The sequence below is a fragment of the Octopus bimaculoides genome, chromosome 29 (assembly GCF_001194135.2).
Source record: "Octopus bimaculoides isolate UCB-OBI-ISO-001 chromosome 29, ASM119413v2, whole genome shotgun sequence".
Taxonomy (NCBI): Eukaryota; Metazoa; Mollusca; class Cephalopoda; order Octopoda; family Octopodidae; genus Octopus; species Octopus bimaculoides.
The window spans coordinates 8,748,968-8,773,365 of NC_069009.1; the positions used below are offsets into that span (position 1 = coordinate 8,748,968).

The 24,398-nt window shown below is 36.6% G+C and overlaps 1 protein-coding gene across 2 annotated transcripts in view; it reads right to left on the minus strand.

The window, feature by feature from the left end:
- The window catches only part of LOC106868301 (uncharacterized), a 48,892-nt gene that overhangs the window by 9,072 nt on the left and 15,422 nt on the right, over window positions 1-24,398 (minus strand). For both annotated transcript variants that reach the window (XM_014913489.2, XM_014913491.2), the window contains exons 2-4: window positions 11,456-11,721; window positions 9,192-9,409; window positions 5,276-5,405 (exon numbers count right to left, since the gene is read on the minus strand). In XM_014913489.2, the coding sequence (XP_014768975.1) occupies window positions 5,276-5,405; window positions 9,192-9,409; window positions 11,456-11,681 (574 nt within the window). In that variant the 5' untranslated portion in view covers window positions 11,682-11,721. The remainder of the gene's footprint in view (window positions 1-5,275; window positions 5,406-9,191; window positions 9,410-11,455; window positions 11,722-24,398) is intronic.

Below are 24,398 nucleotides of genomic sequence, written 5' to 3' on the forward strand. Positions count from 1 at the left end.
ATGGTTAGTGAGAGCTGTACAAGCCATGTACAGGGACGCTGTCAGTAAGGTGAGGGTTGGCAACGAGTACAGTGAAGAATTCCAGGTAGGGGTCCACCAAGGATCAGTCCTCAGCTCCATCCTATTCATCATAGTCCTCCAGGCAATAACAGAGGAACTCAAGACAGGATGCCCCTGGGAGTTTCTCTATGCTGACGACCTTACTCTAATTGCTGAGTCACTATCAGAACTAGAGAAATTTCAGGTGTGGAAGCAAGGTCTAGAATTGAAGGGCCTTAGAGTCAATCTAGCAAAAACCAAAGTCTTAATAAGAAGGAAGGTAGATAAACCACAAATCTCTTAAGGTAAATGGCCCTCCGCAATCTGCAGAAAAGGTATAGGTAGAAACTCCATAAGATGTACCCAGTGAAAGCTGTGGACACATAAGAGGTGCAGCAATATCAAAGGAAGGCTAACTGGGAAGATAGTTTTTGTGTGTAGCAAACACTTGGGTAATAAACACTGAAAATGTGCAGAAAACAGCTTCCATCACATTCCAGGGGAAAAAACTACAAGTAGTTGATAGCTTCTGTTACCTAGGTGACCAAGTCAGTAACTGGGGTGGATGCTCTGAGAGTGTGGCTGCTGGAATAAGAATAGCCTGGGCAAAGTTCAGAGAGCTCCTACCTCTGCTGGTGACAAAGTGCCTTTCGCTCAGAGTAAAAGGTAGATTGTATGACGCATGTGTGCGAACAGCCATGCTACGTGGCAGTAAAACATGGGCCATGACTGCTGAGGACAGATATAAGCTTGCAAGGAATGAAACTAGTATGCTCCGCTGGATGTGTAATGTCAGTGTGCATACTCGACAGAGTGTAAGTACCTTGAGAGAAAAGTTGAACCTAAGAAGCATCAGATGTGGTGTGCAGAGAGACGATATGCTGGTATGGTCATGTGTCGCGTATGGATGAGGACAGCTGTGTGAAAGTGCATAAGAGGGAAGCTGTTGAAGAGGTAGACCCAGGAAGGCCTGGTATGAGGTGGTGAAGCACAATCTTCAAATGTTGGGCATCACCGATGCGAAGACAAGATATGCTGTGCTTTAGAGACTGTAACCATGGCCTATGCCAGTGCAGCATAACCATCCCATTTAAGAGGACCCTTCAATCATTGGGCAATAAACTGCACTTGTGAAGACCTGTTGAAGTAAGTGAAGTCGTTGTCATGACTGATGACAGTATCGCCTGAGTGGCATCGATGCCGGTGGCACGTAAAAAGTACCATTCGAGTGTGATTGTTGCCAGTGCCACCTGACTGGCTCCCATGCTGGTGGCATGTAAAAAGCACCATTTGAATGTGGTCGATGCCAGTGCTGCCTGACTGGCCTTTGTGCTGGTGGCATGTAAAAACCACCTACTACACTCTCGGAGTGGTTGGCATTAGGAAGGGCATCCAGCTGTAGAAACACTGTCAGATCGAATTGGAGACTGGTACAGCCTTTTGGCTTGCCAGCTCTCAGTGAAACCATCCAGCTCATGCCAGCATGGAAAGTGGATGTTAAACGACGACGACAACAATGATGATGCGTACATGGGTACAGGTGTATAAGAATGTCTCTTTGTTACCGTCGTCTATAGGGTGCATGTGTATTATATGTTTCGGTGTCTGATTACTTGTTTGTCCATAATTGTCAGTGTACACATTGTATATGGATATATACACTAGTATATACACGTAATTGTTGTTTTACCAGTTCAAAAATCGTGGTTTTTTTATATATGCATATATAGTTGTACCAGTATCTACATGCACAAACCTTTATATGTATAACTATACATGACACAACAAAAATTTTGTTTTGAGTAGGCATATACATATAATGTGAATATTTTTAATTGTTCCAATCTCCTAGCAAATATAAACTAGACCATTTTTCCCCTTATTTCAATAATTTTTATTCTCTAATCTTTTCGATATATTTTTTTCTATATACCATTCCATAGATGTTTTATAGTTTTAGCAGCGAACATTCTAAGTAAAATACCCCCTAATCTTCATATATTTATTTCCCTTATAATTTTTATACGTTTCTTATATTGTCATATTAACCACCTATTAGTATCTAATTTTTACTACTTTAACTATTTAAATTATCTCCTTCTATATTTCTGACATATTATTTACATAAACAAAGTTTATATACCACTAACCATTTATGAGGGCTCTTAAACATTTTTTCTAATTTATAAAAAAGCTGAAATGATTATTAACGGTCAAATATAAATTTCAGTTTCCTGTATTTAAAAATTCTGTTCTCCCTTATTTGGGTTTTCAACCCCACTTGATTCTTACTTCTTATATGGAGTTTAAAACTAGTTCATTTACACTAATCTATATTGAGAAAGTTACCTATCTTTCCATGTTATATATATCATCACTTAACTGTTACCTGTTAATTGTGTTTTAAATAGACATGACTCCTAGAACAATTACACATTAAAAATTAGTACGGACACAATACCCATGTAAATCTGAAGTCCACCTTTTTCTTTATTAAGTTCTTATTTTTTGTTATTGTGCTACCGATGAGTACTCTTTGACAACTCGGGTTCTTAGAATGAATTTATTGTCTTTCTGTACGAAATGATTGTCTAGCGAATTGAATAAATATTTTATCCCATATTAACATCTCCTCCATTTATGCAAAATATAATAGAATTTGTTGAACTTTGTTCTGTAACTTAAATGATATACTTAATATACTTATAAAACTTTTCATATCTACACCATTTTAAACCAGCAAATCCAAAGTAAAGTATGAAGAATCAATGTTAGAAATCTTTTGCAAACTACTCCAATTAAAGGATGAATCTTCATTCAACCGTTTTTTCATAATATATATATATATATATATATATATATATATACAGTAGATCCTGCTTTATAAATCCACTGATAATAAATCCACCCACTTAATATATCCAAAATGTGTTGGGGCAGTTTTTACACATAAAATCTCTCATTTAATAAATCCAATTGTCACTGCTCCTTCCTAAAGTTTCAACAAGTGGCAGCGAATGAATGAAGCGCTTCTTTTTTTCGCCCTTAAATACTGACAGGTAGGCTCCAGCAGCCATAGCCAAAAATTGATCAATAAATAGGTAGAGTCTATCACACAAACCTGTCATTCAAGCGAAAAAGTAGGCTCCGAAACAGCTTTTGTCAAAATTACATGCCCTTCTCATTCATTGGATGATGGTGTTTACCACGTGACAGCTGGTTGGTTGTGGTTGCTGGAGCCTACTGGTCAGTATTTAAGGGCGAAAGAAACACGTCATTCATCATTCGTGCAGAGAGGCAGACATACACACAAGTTGTTCAAAACATTCAAAATGAAAAGAGAGAGGTAGGATAAATCCATGGCAGTAAAGATTCAATTGTTAAAACGTTACAAAGCTCAGCGGGAAACAGCACAGAGTTTGGGAATTTCAAGAAGTCTCATCCAGAATTTCCTAAAGAATGAGGATGACCTTCATTCCAAAGAACATGATGGCTGTTCATCAAAGAGAAAGCGCCAACAAGAGGGAAATAACCAACAAATAGACTGTACTCTCTAAGACTGGTTTCAATTTATTTGCATGTGAAATGTCCCTGTCAATGGCCCGATCCTAATGCACAAAGTCAACACCATTGCTCAAGCTGCTGGACATGATTTTAAGGTTGGTTTTGCTGTTGGCAGAAAAGATATAGAATCTCTTTTACGGTTCTAAAAGGTAAGCGTTGTCGTTCACTAGTTGACATTTTTCTCTTTAGAGAACACAAACTAAACATTTGATACTTTGCAGGTGATGCAGCTGAAGCTGACATCAACGGAGCCCATCAATTTCATGAGACAACCATGCAGCTTCTGTTGAAATCATATCAGCCACAGGACATCTACAATGCTGATGCAACTGGGATCCACTTTTGTGTATTACCAGGAAATACATATATCAACGAGAGTTGCAAGAAGATTGTGAGAGGCTTTAAGATGGCAAAGGACTGTGTGACCTTGATTGTGGCTTGCAAACATGAATGGAGACAAAGAAGACTTGCTCTTAATCAGAAAGGATGGTTGACCAAGATGCTTCAAAAATGTCAAAACTTTTCCAATTTAGTATAACTTTTCAACCAACGCTTGGATGACAGAAAAAAAATCTATGGGAGATGGCTCAGATCTTGGGATCATCATTTGCAGGAATCTAGAAGACAAATGGTGATCCTACTTGACAATTGCTCTTCTCCTGTAGTCATCGACGATCTCAAGAATATCACTATAAAATTTCTTCCACCCAACACAATGTCAGTGCTGCAGCCCTGTGACACGGGGATAATCAACACCTTGAAAGCCTATTTCAGACATAAAATGTGTGAGAAGATCATTGATGAGATCGAAGACACTGAACGTGACATTTTTGCCCAAGAAGTTGCAAAGTGGATCACCATTTTGGATGCTATGTACATGTTAAGCGTAGCTTGGAAGAAGGTCTCTAGCCAGACAATCAAATATTGTTGGATCAAAGATGGTTTTGTTTCGGCTGAAGAATCAAATGAAGTCATAGATGTTAATGAAGATTTGATCCTGCCTTTACCGCCAACTGGATTGACCAAAAAGCATTTCAAGAACTTGTTGTCCGTAGATGATGGAGCTGTTGTTGCTCCAGAGATCATCATTGAAGAAGAAAAACTAGATGAGATCATTCATGACATTCAGCAATCTGAGAAGAAAACCGAAGGAGATGAAGATTCTGACTTTGATGTTGATGAAGAGTTCCGGAGCCTCAAACACCAGCTGAAATGAGACACTCTCTAACTCAATTAGAAAGTGGCCTCGAAAGTTTTGATTTCAGTGACATGAATCTTTTTATAACTTTTAAGGAAAAAAAATCAATGCAGAGTTGCGATCAATGTGTCCAGCAAAGTAAACCACACTTGACAAATTTTTCATTCAATGATACTGTATATAATGTTTCTATTTGTGTAATTGCATACGTATGTATTTTAATAAATACACAAGTTTAATCAATTGGAGAATTTTGTTCCCTCCGTTAATAAATCCCAAATAGGCAGTCCCAAGATGGGTTTATAAAGCAGGGTCCACTGTATATATATATATATATATATATATATATATATGCTAACTTATATACATGTATACACACACAATCATACATATATGTTATACACACATACACTCACACATATACACATGCAATTACAAATACGACTTGAAAGGAAGATAAGTGAAGAGACATACTGCTTTGATATGTGGTTAATAAAATGGTTCCACCATAGTTTACAGCGTGCAAGGGTCGGCTGAGTTCAATGTCCACTTCTCGTGTTGAGAGCTTGGCATCATTTAGCTTAGCATTACACCGATAATTGTTCTGAAATCACAACAATAATAATAATAGTAATAGTTCTTTCTACTAAAGGCACTAGTCAATTACATCGACCCCCACTATTTCACTGATACTTAATTTATCAACCCTGGCAGAATTTGAACTCAGAATGTGAAGATGGATGAAATGGCGCTGAGCTAATGAATCTGCCAGCTTGCTGTCTTAATAATGATAAAAAGAATAGACAATCTGAAGACCGCAATGCAATTTGTAGTGCAGATTGTTTATTTAATGGATCGAGCAATATTTCAACAGATTGTCTATCTTCTTTGGGTTGAAAATGTAAATAGAGAAAAAACAGAAAAACACAGAAATTCAAAATATAAACGAGGAAATCCTGCATTCCTTTTTAGATAAAATGACATCAGTTTTCACTTTCATAACAGGTAACAATAATAATAATAATAAAAATGGTTTTAAATTTTGGTACAAAGCAGCAATTTCAGGGAGGGGTTAAGTTGATTACATTGACCCCAGCGTTCAACTGGTTCTTATTTTATCAACCCTGAAAGGATGAAAGGCAAAGTTAACCTCGATGGAATTTGAATGCAGAAGATAAGGATGGATGAAATGCCACTAAGCATTTTGTCCAGCACGCTAACAGTTTAGCCAGCTCACAACCTTAAATAATAATAATAATAATAATAATAATGATGATGATGGACTCTTTTGTCAAAGACAACATATGAGTGTTCAACTTTTGCTGAATGACCTGCACAAATGATTTGTTGATAGTGATTAAACGTATGCACCATACATTAGCTCACTCGCTCTATCAAATGGACATTGCCTGAACCGGTGCATGGTGTACCATGAATCAAGTGTGAAAGTAGAGCAACACGAAATGAGATGTTTTGCTCAAGAACACAATACACCACACAGGTAGAACCTAAAAACCACAATCTTGTGGTTGTGAGTGCAACACCCTAACCGCTAAGTCATGCACCCTCATGAATAATAATAATAATAATCCTTTTTACTATAGGCACAAGGCCTGAAATTTTGGGGCAGGGGGCTAGTCAATTACACCAACCCCAGTGCTTGGCTGGTATTTATTTCATCGACCCCAAAAGAGTGAAAGGCAAAGTCAACCTTGGCAGAATTTGAACTCAGACACAAAGACACACACACATATATATGTTAGGCTTCTTTCAGTTTCCCTCTACCAAATCCACTCACAAGGCTTTGGTTAGCCTCAGGCTACAGTAAAAGACGCTTGCCCAAGGTGTCACACAGTGGGACTGAACCCAGAACCATGTGGTTGGGAAGCAAGGTCCTTACCACATACCTAAGCTTGCACCTTTATACATTTAGTACCATGCAAAAGTCTTCGGCACATTAAACTATTGTGAATTTCTACTACTTGCCAACTTATAAGTGGATGTTTCGCTTTCTAATAAGCAAGAAACAATCCCTGTTACATGACGAAAACAGTGAAGTTTGGGGGTAAGAGTCTGATGCTTTGGTAGAAATTTACAATAGTTTAAAATGGCCAAAGACCTTTGCACAGTACTGTTTATATACAAAAAGTGATGGTAACTTGAATGAAGGTGAGATTTTTCAACATGACGGAGCTCCAAGCCATGGATCTCATGCAACACAACAGAGTATTGAATGATTGGCCAGCTCAGACTTAAATATCGAGCAAATATGGACAGGACTCAAAGAGAAGAGTTTCTCAGAAGAATCCACACACTCCTTGAAGAGTTGTGAGAGCTCAGCCACAGAGAATGGCATCTCATACCTGTGAAGTATGCATCTCTTCCCAGGTGCATTGAAGCAATTATTCAAGTTAAGGAAAGCCACATTATTAACAATAACTTCTTGAAATGAACATTATGTAATAAATTTTCATTATAGACATTTTTCTCTTTTAAAACACTGTATCTTGATTGGTTTATGTGAGGTGACCAAAAACTTTTGCATGGTCATTTTTGGTGCTTGTCTTGCATCCTCCTCTCTCATGCAGAACCCCGACTACAAAATATAATGATTAGGTATGGAAATGACTCAAACACGGTCAATGTGTCATCTGTAAAAAATGCAATGAAAAACATCCACTTATAAGTTGGCAATTACTAGAAATTTACGATAGTTTAAAATGGCCAAAGACTTTTGCACGGTACTGTGTGTGTGTGTATATATATATATATATATATATATATATATACACACACACACACACACACACACACACACACACACACACACACACACACACACACACACACAGAGTACCGTGCAAAAGTCTTTAGCATGGAAAGCGGACGTTAAACGATGATGATGATGATGATGATACCAGGCTGAGTAAAATGTAAGCAATGTTTTGAAAGATGAAATTCATCACAATATATTTCAACAATGCAGAAATTTTATTCATCAAAGTAAGTACCTTTACAATGAACACATTTTTGCCAATGAGTTACAAGTTTGTTTATTCCAGTAACATAAAAATCTGGAGTTCTGCAGCTGACGAACTCTTTGAATGTAGTTTGAGTCTGATTTTTGAACTCCTTCTCTTGCAGGAATTCAAAGGTACTCGAAAAAGTGGTAGTCGGTAGGAGAAAGTTCTGGAGCATCATTAATGAAACGTGTGGTCAAGCATTGTCATGAAGTATGATTGACCCCCTTCTGTTGACCAGTCTGGGACGGAGGAGTAGCAGTTTTACGTTCACTTTGGCAATTTCATGGCAATATGTTTCTGCAGTAGTGGTTTACCTGGGTTTTAAGAAGTTATAGTTATTAAGCAGTACACCATCAAACAGTCACCATAACCTTCTTTTTGAAGAGCTTGGGTTTAGGGAAGGTTTTTAGTGCTTCATTTTGGTCCAACCACTGTGGAGAATGTTTTTTTTTTTATTATTGTACAGAATTCACTTTCCATCGTAAGTTACAATACAGTCGAGAACTGGATCAGTCTGGTTATGGAAAAGTGATGAGCAAATTTCATATCCATGCGTTTTCTGATTTTCATTCAAATTGTGTGGTACCCATTTGTCCAGCTTTTTTGATTTTCTGACTGCATGCAAATGGTTGCAGGAAGTTTTCTGGCTAACTTGAAGCTTTTTTCCCAGTTCTTGAGTGGTTTTACGTCGATCTTTCTCAACGACGGTCTTTAATTGACTGTCATCAATGACAGATGGGCATCCACTATGCTCATGATCTCCACTGTGAAACCATTTAAACCATTTTCAAGCTGACCACTCACTGGTCATTTCTTCACCAAACATTTCGTTGATATTCAGTTTCAGCTGCTTTACATCCTTTTCTGAAGTTGAATAGCAAAATTGCTCGAATATTGCACTTTGAGAGTTCCATTTCAGATGAATGCAACAACAGTGAAATAAATATCAAAGTTAATTTATTGATGCATTTAGGCAAGTCTATGTCTGTATTATCAGACAATTGCAAAAAATGTTGAAAAAAAATTTTAAACTCTTCAAGAATCCAGTATAAATTCTTCATGGTTCAAAACATTGCTTACTTTTTACTCAACCTGATATATTATATATATATATATATATATTTCCATCTACCAAATTCACTCACATGAAATTAGTCAACCTGGGACTGTATACTAGAACTGAACTCAAAACCACTTGGATGCAAAGCAAGCTTTTCATCCGCACAGCTCAGCCTGCACATTTAAAATACTTGACCACCACATATTCTGAGGTGGTCAAGGTGACAACATCATTAAAACTCAAGCAAACTGGCTCAAGATTGACCTAGGGCTAAACAGCGACAATCTCCCTCCATTGTTAAACTCACCAGATTCACTTTAAAAGATATTCCACAATCACGAATTTCAAATGCCTTGTACTCGATTCTGAGTAGCTCCTTGTCACTCTCTGTCCGGAAGCGCAAAGCACACTTTGTAAGAAGGCTTTTGGATGCACCAGGTTTTTTAAGATGAATGGTGATAGTCACTCCAGACGGAATGTCTATGTAGCCCGTCAGAGAACACACGCTGTAGTCATCCATGAAATCTGAAAATATTAATGAGGAGATTAACAAAGCATTTCATTTGGTAGCAGAGAACAACAACTACAAAACAGTCATCACATAGTATACTGTACAGTACATTACTTAGGGATAAACATACAAACATATATCAACTGGCACTCTGTTGGCCATTATAATGAGGGTTCCAGTTGATCTGGGGCCATGTTAGGACACACAAAAACTGGCATTCCATCAGTTCCAATGACAAGGGATCCAGTTGATCCAACCAACAGAATAGTCTGCTCATAAAATGTGCAAGTGGATGAGCACTCTGCAGACACACATACCCTTAATGTAGTTCCCAGTGAGATTCAGCATGACACAGAATGTAATAAGAGTGGCGCTTTGAAATATAAGTACAACTTATTTTTTGACAGGCTGGTGGACTGGGCCAATGTGAAATAAAGTATCTTGCTCAAGAATACAACATACCACCAGGGATTGAACTCATGACCTTACAATCACAAGCTGAAATCCCTAACCACTAGGTGCCTTCTAAATTCAAACCTACTGCTTCAAATATCCAAATCAAATGTTGTAAAATATCTGCTTCAACTTGGTTATGTCAACAGGCTTGAAGTTTGGGTCCCACATCGATTTGAACTCAGAAGATAAAGTAAGATCAAATATTGCTAAGCATTTTGCCCGGTGTGCTAATGATTCTGCCTTGATCCAAACAATTATTGATACACTACAAAGCTCAGGTGAGGCCCAACAAAGGATTATTGTGCTTACTTATAGAACTAGATCACATCCAGAAAAGAGTCCTCTGACTGACTGCCGTGATGTCCCTCACAGACACACTCATTCTTTCGCCTACAATGACACTGGCACCCATGTTGAGTGTAAAGATTAACTTTCAGTATTAATATTGCTTCTGCCATTAATAATTAATTTCTAATAAGCCTGCTGGCTATTTGTGCTGTATCGTAGCAGTGAGATTTAATTGTCATGCAGTGATCAGTGCTTCCCACTGATGAGTTCCAATAGAATGTGGTATGGGAATTCTAGTGACCATGAGGGACAAATTTTGTCTGCTACAATTTATGTGCTTTTAAGCAGATCTTAAGGATCTTCCAAGGCTAATAATGCAGCATTCGGTGTTTTGACAAGGCATCTATTTATGTTAAGTTGGATATTAATTGGTATTAATATTGTTTCTGTTACAAATAATTAATTTTTAATAAGCCTGCTGGCTATTTGAAACACCAGCATCTGAAAAGTGAGATTTGACTGACATACAGTGACTGACATGTGGGAATACTGGTTCCATCACTAATAATTAACTGTCTCCACTCTGTTAATTGTACTGCTACTGTAATATCTTCTGTTCCTTGGAACTGACTCAATTCACGTCGCCTCCACTCAAGCACTAATGTCTCACTCATCTCTTCTCCTCCCCTTTCAGTGTCCAATCCCATACCAAACTACACTAAATCACTATCCATAGTCCTTCCTTCCAAGAATGCCATCCCTTCAGTAATCCCTTTCAAGAGGAACTTTATTGGCATCAAAATCTAGACAGCGTTTTGCAACCCTTTTTATGCCTATGGACCCCTTTGATTCCTCTTTTACTCAGATGGACCCTGATAACCATTCACTGTCTAAATAAATCCTATTATATTTTTATAATTAAATATTATTAGAAATTGTTTGACAATAATTATGAAGATATTTTGTGTATTGCAGGAATATAACCAATTCATTGCATCTAAACTTTAAAAACAAAATCTTCTATGGACCCCCCCGCCCACCAAGGGTCATATAAATCTTTGTTGAGAACTGCTGGTCTATAGTGATTGCAAATGTCAACAACATTAATTGCCACTACCAATAGCAACATCAGCAACACCATCCCTACCAACAAGAACAACATCACCACCACCACCACCACTTCTACCACTAACAACTTTTCCTCCTCCTCCGCCGCCGCCACCACCACCACTTCTACCACTAACAACTTTTCCTCCTCCTCCGCCGCCACCACCACCACCACGAACAACAACAGCAGTATCTCCACCCAAACTTACACTCAGTCTTAGTTGCAGCTGCACCTGGTCGTGCACACATCAAAACAGCAACAGCAATAATAATAATAAAAATAATCTTCCTTGTCATCATCATTTCTAGCAGCCAGGGGATGGGCCGAGCATGGCCACCCTGTTTACATCCAAGTACAACTCCTGGCCTCTGCTGTCGTTCCTTTTGATGTATTGTAGCTGGGGCAATCATGTCAGCATAGGGGACGTCCAACATCACTCTGGGCTATAGAGATGTGCTGAGACAGCAGGAAACCCTGTAATGATAAAAGGGAACAGAAGTTACAAGTTAAGAAAAACAAAAGTGACTGGTAGATGCTCCCTAAAAGGAGTTTGTAGGTATTTATTATGTAGGTCATAACTCTGGCCGTGTGAGTAAGATATTTGCCTCCCAACCACACTGCACCTTGGGCACGTGTCTTCTACTATAGACCCGGGTCAAGCAAGGCTTGCTGAGTGGATCTGGTAGATAGAAATTGATATATATAAAATTTTCAGGATCTGATAGAATCGTGTATTTAAATAGCAAAAGCACCAAGATAGAGTCAAGGGTAGTGCTCCAGTGCACAGACAATGGTTACTGACATTTACATATTTACATATTTACATATACATATACATATTTACAAAAGTAAACACAAATTTGTCATTCCAGTTATTCATACATTCACAAGTATTGACAGAATATGCACAAATAGATATATCTATAGACACACATTTCCAAACACAAATATAGATGAGACATCATGCATACATTCACAATATAAACCAATCATCTATACTTTCACATTACATCTGATTCCACTTATGCTCTATTTTTTTCCTCCAAGCATCTGTCCATCCCATTTTCTAGTGAGAATGTTACTACGTTCTACCCACCAAATTGATATCTGACCAGGTGACTGACTGGTTTCTGACCAAAAGGTAATTTACATCACAGAATTCCAAAGAACCTTGTTAGCTTGTCATTTATGGGACTCTGTCTATCGTTTTCTTTATTGTGAGGCTGAACATCTTGAGATCAGTCTCCACTACTTCGTCCCATACCTTCTTCACTCCCCTCTTCCACATGTTCCATCCACATTTAGCAATCGGCACTTCTTTATAAAACTGTTCTTATCTGTATGCTTTACATTGCCACAGTCTTCTCCCTTTCACACCACATCTGATTCCCCCTAGGCCTTATTCTTTCCTCAAAGCATCAGTCCATCCCATTTTCTGGCGAGAATGTAGTCAATATGGCTTGTGTACCCACAAGAAACCAGCCAGTCACCTGACAGATGATCAGGTAATTGACTGATTTCTTGAAGTTAGACCAGAAGGTAACTTACATCACGGGATTTCAAGAGCTTTGTTCACTCTTCATTTGTTGGACTCTAGCCTCTATGTACACCTTGGGATACATTGGGTTCCTGCTCAACATGTCTTTTGATGCCACCATTCATCATCAAGGTGAGGGCTTCATAACATCAGTCCTTTTGTTCATCTGCCAGGCCACATTGCAGAACATATGTAAAGATAAATATTGCTGTTGTATTTTCCCAGACTAGTTTAAGCTAAATTATCATATCACACACTCTAACTACCTTGATCACTTTAGTTTATCTTTTATTTGTTTCATTCATTAAACTGCAGCCATGCCTTGATGAACTTTTTAGTCAAATGAATTGAGCTCAGTACTTATTTTTTAAGTCTCTTTCTACCAAATCCACAGACAAGGCTTTGATCAACCTGAGGATACAGTAGAAGACATATGATGAAGATGCCATGCAGTAGAACTGAACCGGGAACCATGTGAGTGGGAACCTTCTTATCATGCAGCCACATCTGCACCTATTTACCCATTTCTCAGCCTAAAGTATGCACACACCCACTACATCACGACTGCCTACCTAAAAGAATTTCTATCTTTGTTTATGGCCAACAAGGAGTCCAGCTGAAGCTCCCCTCCATCTTACCTCTTACACACTTCCATTCTAACATTCCAACTATCTCACCAGACCTGCTTTTCATTGTCTCTACATTGATTATGTGTGTGTGTGTGTGTGTGTGTGTGTGTGTGTGCGCTATTGAGTAAAATATCTGACAGGCAGGCTGTCTACTAGTTTTAATATAAATGAGAGAACTTTGTAAATAGTGAAACAAGTCGGCAGCCATTATGATGCTGTTATCAATAACATATATTTACATTCTAAATGTATTCAGTGGCTTTCTTTCAAAAATTGTAGAATGCTTAATCACAGGATAAATATATCTAATATACACTTACACACATATACATACAATGTGTGTGTGTATACATATTTGAAAAAGGAAAAAAATGACTTCACTGGTAGTTTTAATCAATTTAACTTTTAACAATATTACAGTTTGGTTTGTAAATCTTAAGTTCTTTAACTTTGGTGGAGAGATTTTTTTGGAGAAAGTGCAGCAAGGTTTGTATGCATAATGCTTGGGACTTCAGAATGGTCTGCACATAACCATCTGTCATTTCTTCTGTTGACTTTTTGATCTTGGTCAAAGTTTTTCTCGTTTGAGCAAAACCAAATCAAATCTTCTGCTGGAATTTTTAGTTTGTTTAAGAGCCTTTTAGACCTGATGTAGTGATTTTCTTTTGCCTTTTCTGACATAAATTGACCTTTCTTCATCATACAAGACTTATATCTGATGTCTTCATGGACAACATTTCTGATTGTTCCTTCTGACACATGGAAACCTTTTGCAATTGACCTCATGGATTTTCTGGGAATGTAATTGATGGTCTGTTGAACTTGCTGGATACATTCAGTTGTTCTGATGAGTTCAGAGCATTTAGAATGCTTTTTACACTTTGATACTGGTTACTGTGCCATAAAAGTACACCAATAATGTGATGCAGAATGGTTGGTTGTCTAGTCAACTGCTGTCCCCCTCCACCCCTCGCCAGCCACCTAGTTGACTACCTTTTATCCGCAACAGCATATTTAACAATGTGAAACTAAGTACATTTAGTTTTGTATCATTACAACATCCCCCATTCACTTGAAGCAATTCACAGACTAATAAAACTGACAAATGAAAATAGGGTTTCTTCTCACTCAAAGAAAAAAATAAATAAACTGTTTTATTGCAAGAGCAATAAGCAACATGCACTTCAAATAACATGAACAGTTTTATGGTACAAAGTGTTTTTTAGTGTTCTGGTGTTTTCACTGTCCTGCCTGATCTTGGGATTCTTTTGTGGGTTGGTGTTGAGCACTTCTCATGTGTCTGACCATTATTTTGTGTTTCTGCATTGTTATCAGGAGGAGCATTGGTGATTTCTTTTCTTGAGTCAAGTTGAATAACATGTTTCATGGAGTTTGTAGGGTCTGTTAGATGGTTGCCTGTCTCTATATTGTTGGGCAATCTGGCAGGCATTTCCATCTGAATGGTCTGTTCATACTGTCTGTCTATGCCTATGCCAGTATCTCTCAGTTCCCTTCTGTTTCTCCACAAATCTCCATGGGTTGTTTTCACAATGTAAGACCTCAGTTCTTTACATTGTTTTGCTATTTCTCCAGGTATCCAATGTTTGTTGTTTATGTCAAGGACTCGTACAGCTTGTCCTTTGTGCAACAGAGGCAATTTCATCTTTGCATGATGGTCATATGCAGTTTTCATTTGTATTCAAGAAGTTTTCTCTGTCTTTGAGCTTCATGAGAGTAGCTCCAGCGTAATGGTACAAGTGTTGTGATTAGTCAACCCAATAGGATCTCAGCGGGTGATGGCATCTTTAAGTTTAATGGTGTGGCTCTTAGATTCAACAATGTATTGTTTACGTCTTCCTTGCTTATTTTTAGATTGTCTTTTGAATTGTCTGTACTTGTCTCTCTGTGGAGGCGCAATGGCCCAGTGGTTAGGGTAGCGGACTCGCGGTCATAGGATCGCGGTTTCGATTCCCAGACCGGGTGTTGTGAGTGTTTCTTGAGCGAAAACACCTAAAAGCTCCACGAGGCTCCGGCAGGGGATGGTGGCAAACCCTGTTGTACTCTTTCACCACAACTTTCTCTCACTCTTACTTCCTGTTTCTGTTGTGCCTGTAATTCAAAGGGCCAGCCTTGTCACACTGTGTCACGCTGAATATCCCCGAGAACTACGTTAAGGGTAGACGTGTCTGTGGAGTGCTCAGCCACTTGCACGTTAATTTCACGAGCAGGCTGTTCCGTTGATCGGATCAACTGGAACCCTCGCCGTCGTAAGCGACGGAGTGCCAACAACTTGTCTCTCTATGAATATGTTTGACTGGGAGTACCTTGGTGATGATGTAGTGTGTTGAATTCTCCATTTATGTGTCATTTGTTGAAATGGTTTACCAGTATATTGAGGACCATTGTTGCTAAAAATTTCATCAGGTCTTCAATTGTTATGAAACCAGGAGTTGAATCCATGATGTGATCACAATGTATTGTGATTAATTTCATTGCCTTACATGCTGGTAATCCGATGACTGGTGGTCCATCCACCTCTACCACACAGAATTTGGCATCATTGAATTCGCTGCCGTTTGAGTGAAGCTGAGAATATATTGCTTCAAAGCATTTGATTTCTTGGCCATAGTATGCCATCAGATGAATGTTTTTCTTTGGTTTTAGCATGACTGCAGTTCGTGTTGATTTGTACATCTGGCAATGTGTTGCCTGCTGCTCCTGTATCAGTCTATAATTTTATTTGTCGGACCTTTTCTTTCTGTGGACATTTGATAGCCAATGCTTCATTTTGCATGCTTGAAATTTGTATGCAGTGGTAGGAATAACAGTTCTCTTTGTCTGAGTCTGTATAAGCCTTGTAGCTTGATTCTATATCATGGAATTTTTCGTGTGCTTTTTCCAAAGCCATTTTTCTGTCTTGTTTGTTCTGTTGACGACAAAATTCTTTCCAGTGTCCCTTTTTGTTGCAGGAATCATTATATGCAGGGCACTTTCTTGGTGGGTACATTCGTCCACAATTTCCACATCAACACTCGACAGCATCTACATTGCTTAGTTCTGCACTTGCAAGTTGTTGTAGCTGACTTTTTGCTGCAAGAATGGCTTCATATTTTCTACCCTCTGTTAGGGCATCTTCAAGTTTGTAGTCTTTCTCTTTCCCAAGCAACTCCTTTTGGAAGGCTTCAATGAGAGGTGAAGCAATCAATAATTCAACGATCAGTTGTTCAAGATCTTTTTCTTCAAACTCACATTTTTTTTACTATTGTTCAGGCTCTTGTAACAAAGTTGTCAATTGTCTCATCATGCTACTGTCTCCATTCCATCAGTTTAAGGCGATGTACGCTGAAATTGATGTTTATCTTGACTTGTGTTTCGAACAATTCTCACAGTTTATTTGGGCTTTCCTTGTCAGCATCTGATAAGCCAGATTCATTCAAATGTTTGAATGCCTCTTAATATTTTTAAGGCTATTTTCCTTGGTTCTATAGTTTCTTCATCTTCATAATAGTACATGATGTTTGGTTTGAATATTTGCAGGGCTTCAGCTGCATTGTCTGTGTGCCATTGCATTTCAGGAATGCAAGCTGTCACTATATTATTGATGTTTTTCTTGTGCAATACAACACCGTATGATTTGGTTATTTTCTGTGGCATAACATGTACTATGTAGCCAATATGATAATAATAGTTTGTATATAAATTTGTAGCAATGCTTCCAGCTAAACATGTGTATTCTTCTTGTTCTTTTGTGTCACGTCGCGTTCAGTGATGATACTGGTACATTGGTAGCGTTGAACAATGTCTAATCTATACTATAATGGAGAAAGCTGCTTATTAATTAGGCATGTAACAATTACTAAAAGAAAGCAATTATTAAAGGGTTGACCATCTGGAAATATTTTTATAAATTCATCTTCTAAGAAATTTCCTATAATTTTGATTTCCCAAGTTTATTGAATTTTTAAAACTCCAATTTCATGCAAATTTAAATATTCATTGCGTCCAATTCATTACAAATTTAAATATTCATTGCATTCACTGCGAAGTATTCCATTTTAAGTTTTAATTCGCTATTAATGTATACATAATGTAAAAACATTATTTATTGAATGAAAATTTTTTTTAAATACACATATAATTATTGAACGCTGGATAGCTGTGAGAAGAGCCTAGAAAGTTGGGTAATTACTACTAGAAGACCAGAAGAAAAAAACAAAACAAAAAGTTACTGACAAGTATTCGAAAATTGTACCTTATTCACAGTTTCCAAACAACTTCAACAGTGACACACATACACATGCGCACAGATAAACATGCACACAAATGAAAGGCAATGAATGCGTATGTGTGTGTGTGCGTGTGTGTATCCATGTGTGCTTGCTGTTCACTGACAAAACTTCATGCTGCATCACTTTTGTGAAGTTTTGTCAGTCACAGTTTCAAAGTGACGAAAATATTTTGACACAAATCAAGTTTTAATGTTGAAGTGAAACTAATGGTATTTGTGTGTTCTTGAATGGTTTACAAACATTTTCCACGCTGCAACTGATATTGTTTCAGCACATGATCTCAGATCAAGTCACTTGCTATGCAAGTACATCTCCATAATTTTTTTAAATCACTGTGGATAAATGCCAGTAATGACCTTCTCAGGCTCTTCAATATTTTAATTTCTAAACAGAAACAACCGGGGGCAGGGAGTGGGGTTGCAAAAAATTCATAATTTCTCAAATTTTCTTTTTTATAGCTTATAAATGTATTTATGGGGATAAAGAAACGAGGAAGGTTGTCTTTGGATGTGCTAGAAACAACAGCCAACTCGCCCTTAAATCACTTTTCCCTCTGAAAATATTAACAATTTTTAAAAAATTTTTGTACCGGAAATGCTCTTCCCATGGTCTTGAAGTGCAAAAAAAAAAAAAATTGGCCAAAATAGGTCTGGAGTGGGATGATGAGGGAGTGGGGTGTAAAAGTTATGAGGGGGAAAATGTCAGATCATGTGATTTTTCTGAAACTCCTTCCTCGCAAAAATTCTTTCCCATAAATCCCTATATACACTGAAGCCACAATATCTAAGCGGTAGTTGTAGAAAATTTCATTAAAAAGTATCCATTTTTCTGGATGTTATGAGGCAACAAAGTCGGGGGCGTATACATCTGTAGCAATGTCCTTTTATTTATATGATTTTTTCATTTCATGTTTATTTCATTCATTGTCTGCAATGTTCTCTCTCTCTCTCTCTCTCTCACACACACACACACACTGCTAAGCTTGCAGATGGGCTGCTGAATTGAAATCTTTTATGTTGCTTTGAGGGGAAGATTAAACTTGACAAACTGCCTCTGTTGTTGGACTACCGTGATGTTTGTTTAAAAGATTATGACTGATAAAATAATGAAAGCAACATTTACTAAGCAAGTGAGCACTATTATACAAAGGAATAATTAGATGTAAAATATAAAAATGATTAGAAATGGGAATAAAATGCGAAAATATTATCAAGGGGCGAACAGAAAACTGCCCAGAGGGCAGTCCTTCTGCGTGTGATAATAATGTGCTGGTAATCCAATTAGCTCGATTCACATGCGAATTCTCTATGTTATAGTATTATAACATATATCATATTTTTGTGTCGACCGTGCGACGCGTTAAAAGGAGCCTGTTTCCATTCGTCACCATTCTCCTTTGGTTCGCACGGTTGTTCTCTACATATATATATATGTAAAAAGGTTGAATTAGATTTGTCCTTTAATTTGGAGGTTTCCAAACTAAGATTTCTAATATAGATTCTACTGGCGTAAGTTTGCAAATATGAAAATAAAACTTGTATATGGTGTGTTGTAAATTTATGGAAAGGAATCCCATAAAACTCAACAATTTTGTTAAAAATGGAGAAGAGATGTTAAAATATATAAGAGAATTTTAATTCATGCAGATGATCGTTTGGTACAGAGATATAAAAATCATGCAAATTCATGGTTGAATAGAAATAATTAAATTGAATTAAATTAATTATATATCACTGTATTCTTCAGTGTAAGAAGTATAAACAAATTTTTTACAAAGAACTTGAGAAAGGAAGTAGCAGAATAGGATCTAGGAGATTCATATTTATCCTTATGAGAAAAAAAGATGTGAGTCCAGTTAGGTATTGACTAAAACTAAACACTGTAATGGTCATTTGAAAATATAAGTGAAAGAGGTTTTAGAGACGTTCCCTTTACAGATGAGTAAGGAAATTAGAAATTCTAACTCCAAATAAGTCGTGTAGGATAAAGATTGTATAGAAATGTCCAATGGAAAGGCATGGCTATATTTGAATTAAGATATGACCTGACATTTAGAAACAATACTAAGTGTGGTGTATATTTTTAAATATTTTTATACATGAGAATGAAGTTAATCGAGAGGAGATTAGTGTATAAAGACTACTGGATTGTTAACATAAATAAGTGTTTGAGAGGTGAAAAAGGGTTAAAGAAAATAAGATGCGTAAAATGGATTTGTGTTTGAATAAGAATATTCATTTGTATGTATTAAATATAAGGTAGAAAAATAAGTAAAAACAGAAAAAAATAGTTCTTAATATTACAATTTAGATAGTAAATACTTGCTACGGCTATAAAGATGAAGAAAGAGCACTCAGAGAGTTATTTCATGTAGGAAAACTGCAAAATAACAATGTAGGGGTGATAAATGAGAAATAGAAAAAATATGTATTGATATGTAAGGCTATACAGTAACTATGTTTAAGTATAAATAAAAATATGCGGTAAGGAACTAGCTTGGCATAATGTGAGAGGGATATATAGTGTGGTATTAGGTTAGTAATTAATATTCAAGTAACAGAAGAGTATTGTGTATTATGAATATAAGAAAAGGTACAAGTATTGGGGTGCACATAAGTATACAAAATAATTTATATATATATAATGTCTGCACATTCGTATACATAGATATAGGAATTCTAGTTGTATCTTGATTAGGGTATACATAAAGGAAGGAACACTGTACAAAAATATACTCATACTGGTGCAAAGAGAGACAAAAGGCACATACATGTAGATATAAGTACACACACGCACATCTAAAAATAGTAGTATATATATGTGTGTGTGTATGCAAAACATACGTGTATGTGCACACGTTCATATTAAAATATACATATTAGTGGCAACATATAGTGAATAAACACACAATAATAATAATAATAATAATGATAGATATGCACACACAGATGACATATAAGGTCCATATCTAGATAATCACACATGGTTGTAGGCAAGTAGGACACCAAGAAGTACTATATATATTTGCTTATATCAGCAGATATAGTGTTAATTATAGGAATTTTTTTTTTTATTATAAAATAGATTCAATTTCTTATTGTTAAAAGAAGAGATTATCCTAAAGAGATTTGGAGAGACTGAAAGTTCAAATCTAATTTTTTTATTATTAAGTATTTTTGCATATTTAGAGTTTTTAAAGTTTTTATTAATTATAATTCTGATACATTATTTACATTTGACGGATATTTGTCCTCATCTTGTTTGTTGTTAACACACGTTTCGGCTGATATACCCTCCAGCCTTCATCAGGTGTCTTGGGGGAAATTTCGAACCTGGGTTTTCATTCCTAACGATGTTACTATTATTATATTATTATTATTATTATTACTATTATTAATCAGGTCGCTGCCGTGAATCGAACTCGGAATCTTGGGGTTAGTAGCCCGCGCTCTTAACCACTACGCCATATGCCTGTGGGGAATGAGAACCATATGCCCGTTAGGAATGAGAACCCAGGTTCGAAATTTCCCCAAGACACCTGATGAAGGCTGGAGGGTATATCAGCCGAAACGTTGTGTTAACAACAAACAAGATGAGGACAAATATCCGTCAAATGTAAATAATGTAAATAATGTAAATAATGTAAATAATTCCTCATCTCTTAAATATAGAACTGTATTATAATTCTAATCTAACAAAGTTAGATTTTAGATGTTTGGCAAAAGGTATTATGATCCAAGAAGTGTTATTGCTGTATATACATACATATATAAAACTCTTGGAGTGGTTGGCGTTGGGAAGGGCATCCAGCCATAGAAACCATGCCAAATCAGACTGGAATCTGGTGCAGCCTTCCCGCTTGCCAGCCCTGGTCAAACTGTCCAACCCATGCCAACATGGACAATGGATGTTAAATGACGATGATGAACAACAACAAATATATATATATATTGTTTGCTTTTATGTTTAGTTATAATAAAAGCAATTTTACATTAACCTGATGGCTTACGCTATACTTTTGTAGAGTACAAATTTATTACTCTTAAACAACAATGTTGTTGACAGTAACTTTGAAGTTTCCGCCAGCTAAGCCATTGTCAGCAGTCCAACAATAGCTTAGCTAGCCAAAACTTCAAATCATTCAACAACATTCTTGTTTAAGAATAATAGAAATACATACATATATATACATACACACACATATATATATATACATATATATACACACACACAAACAAAAATGAGGTAAGAAAAATATCTCAGAGTGGACAGTTGCATGTATGTGAATGTCAAACAAATGTAAGTACATTAAATGGTATATCAATTACCATGCAATGTAAGTTCTTGATTTATGTGTCATAATTATAAAATGGCAATTAAGACCAACACCACATGTGAAAGGAGAAATAATCTCAAGATTCAAGAATGTCTCCAAAATTGACATGCCACTAGGAAAAAAGACAGGCTTATTGTCTGAAGATAACAATCATGGACATGTGTTTCTGCTTCAATAGCCATCAACAGCATCACAATTGGCCAACCTTATCTCCAGTAGCCAAGGGACTTATATTAAAAAATAGTAGAATACATTATGCATTATTATTATAACTAGCAAGACCCGTCAATATTTCATGGAATAGTAAACCTATTGGGTTATTCCTGAAAACTTTATCCAAAAAGCCTGAAAGCATAGCTTGTGTTGTATCTGTATCAAAAGATAGTTGCTCATCTGCTATTTGTTGAAAAGTGAACGAAATTGGAATACAATGATTACTTAATGCACTTTATATACTTTATGCACAATTTTATAGACTTAATACACAGCTCTCATAAAATAAATATTCACTCTTATTTTTCCATTTTCCCCAAAAAGAGAAAAAATTACATTTTAAAATGTCACAAGTTCATATCTAGAAAACAAAAATTTTATTAAAAAAAGAATTTCATATGTAAAATATAGGGGTCACAATTCCATGGGGGTAGAAATTTAATGCAACATGGCATACTCTGAAAACCACATTGTTGGTAACTTATAAGCCAAGGTAATGGGTCAGAGCCAATACACATTTCAATTTGTGTACACCTTTCAATCCAATACTTCTTTGCAGACTATGTTCCTCATGTAAGTTCTCCCTCTTTATTTTCCACTTGTTTGTCAGTCTTGATAACTTTAACTCACACCAGATAATTTGCGAGCCCTTGAGAATGCAAGGAATATATATAAATATCAATAATAATAAAGAGTATGGAGACTTGTACATCAACAAAATTTATTTTGTATTTATGTACAGCATATTATAACGACCTACACATGTTTCTACTTTATTTTCTTTCTTGTTTCATGCTGTCTTTTCTGTTCCTCTCCAAGAAGGATTCAGCTGTGATCAGTGGTAAAGTCTGTTAGATCTAAAACTGCTCAAGATATGCCATGTGTCACAACTGTACTCCTGCAACCCAAGGAATTAAATGCAGTTCACAAGACAAGCACACGTGTGTGTATACATATAGGTATATAGGTATGGCTGTGGGATAAAAAGACTGGTTCCAACCACATGGCTCTGGCTTGTTCAGTCACACACACACACACAATGTGTGTGTGTGTGTGTGTGTGTTAGTATGAGTATGTCAATGTGTGTATGTCTTTGTGAATGTGTTTTACTCCCACCACTGCTTGACAACCAAGTGTTGGTTTGTTTATAGCTACATAACTTAGCAGTTCAGCAAAAGAGACTGGTAGGATACCAGGTTTAAAAATAAGTGTGTATACACACACACACACACAATTCCTGTTCCTTTGTCATTCTATTAATCATGTTCTGTACTTGCTTAACAATTTATTCTGAAGCAGCATATATACATTGAGCTCTAACATCAGGTTATTAGTATTGCTATGACTAAGTGAAATTATGAAATAAACAGAAAGGAGCAATTAGATGTGGAACACCATTCATCAGCTATAACAGCCAGAACCAATGTAGTTTCTGAACACTTGTGGCTGTGCCAATGATGGTAAGACATCACTGAAATACTGGATGTTATAACACACAAAATCTGAGAAAACAAAGGACAACAACTTATGAGTGAGATGGAAAATTAAGGACAAATATACTAATTCTATAATAGAATGACAGAGGCAGTATTAATACCAAAAGGTAAAATATTCACCACTTAAAAGTGGATGCTGTGTTAGAATACACAAATACTGCAATATCTACCAAGATAGAAAACTCTCATATAGTTATATGGTGCACAAAAGCACATCATAGCTATTACCAGTGGCAGACAATCACCACTACTTTAGCTGCCTGTTCAATGTTAAAAGATCAATTTTGTTTTTTGACTTGGCACAAAAGAATAGAACAACCATTAAGGAAGGTAGTGCAAATGGAAGAATAGAGATTTGAATCTTGGTGGCGTAGGAGGTAGATGAAAGAAGGTATGAGAAAGGGAAAGAAAATGTTAAAAATAGATGAGAAAAGAAAGTGAAAGAGTCAATGACAGCAGGTGGTAAAAGAGAGAGAGAGAGAGAGAGAGAGAGAGAGAAAGAAAGGAAATGAGAGAGAGAAAGAAACAGGTAATAAGAAGGTAAATAACAAGATAGGAACATTATTTGTAAACAGTATTAATGAGAGCATGTGAACCAGACGAAGATTAGTGTCAGAAAGTTCACATCTCTCTCTCTCTCTCTCTCTATAT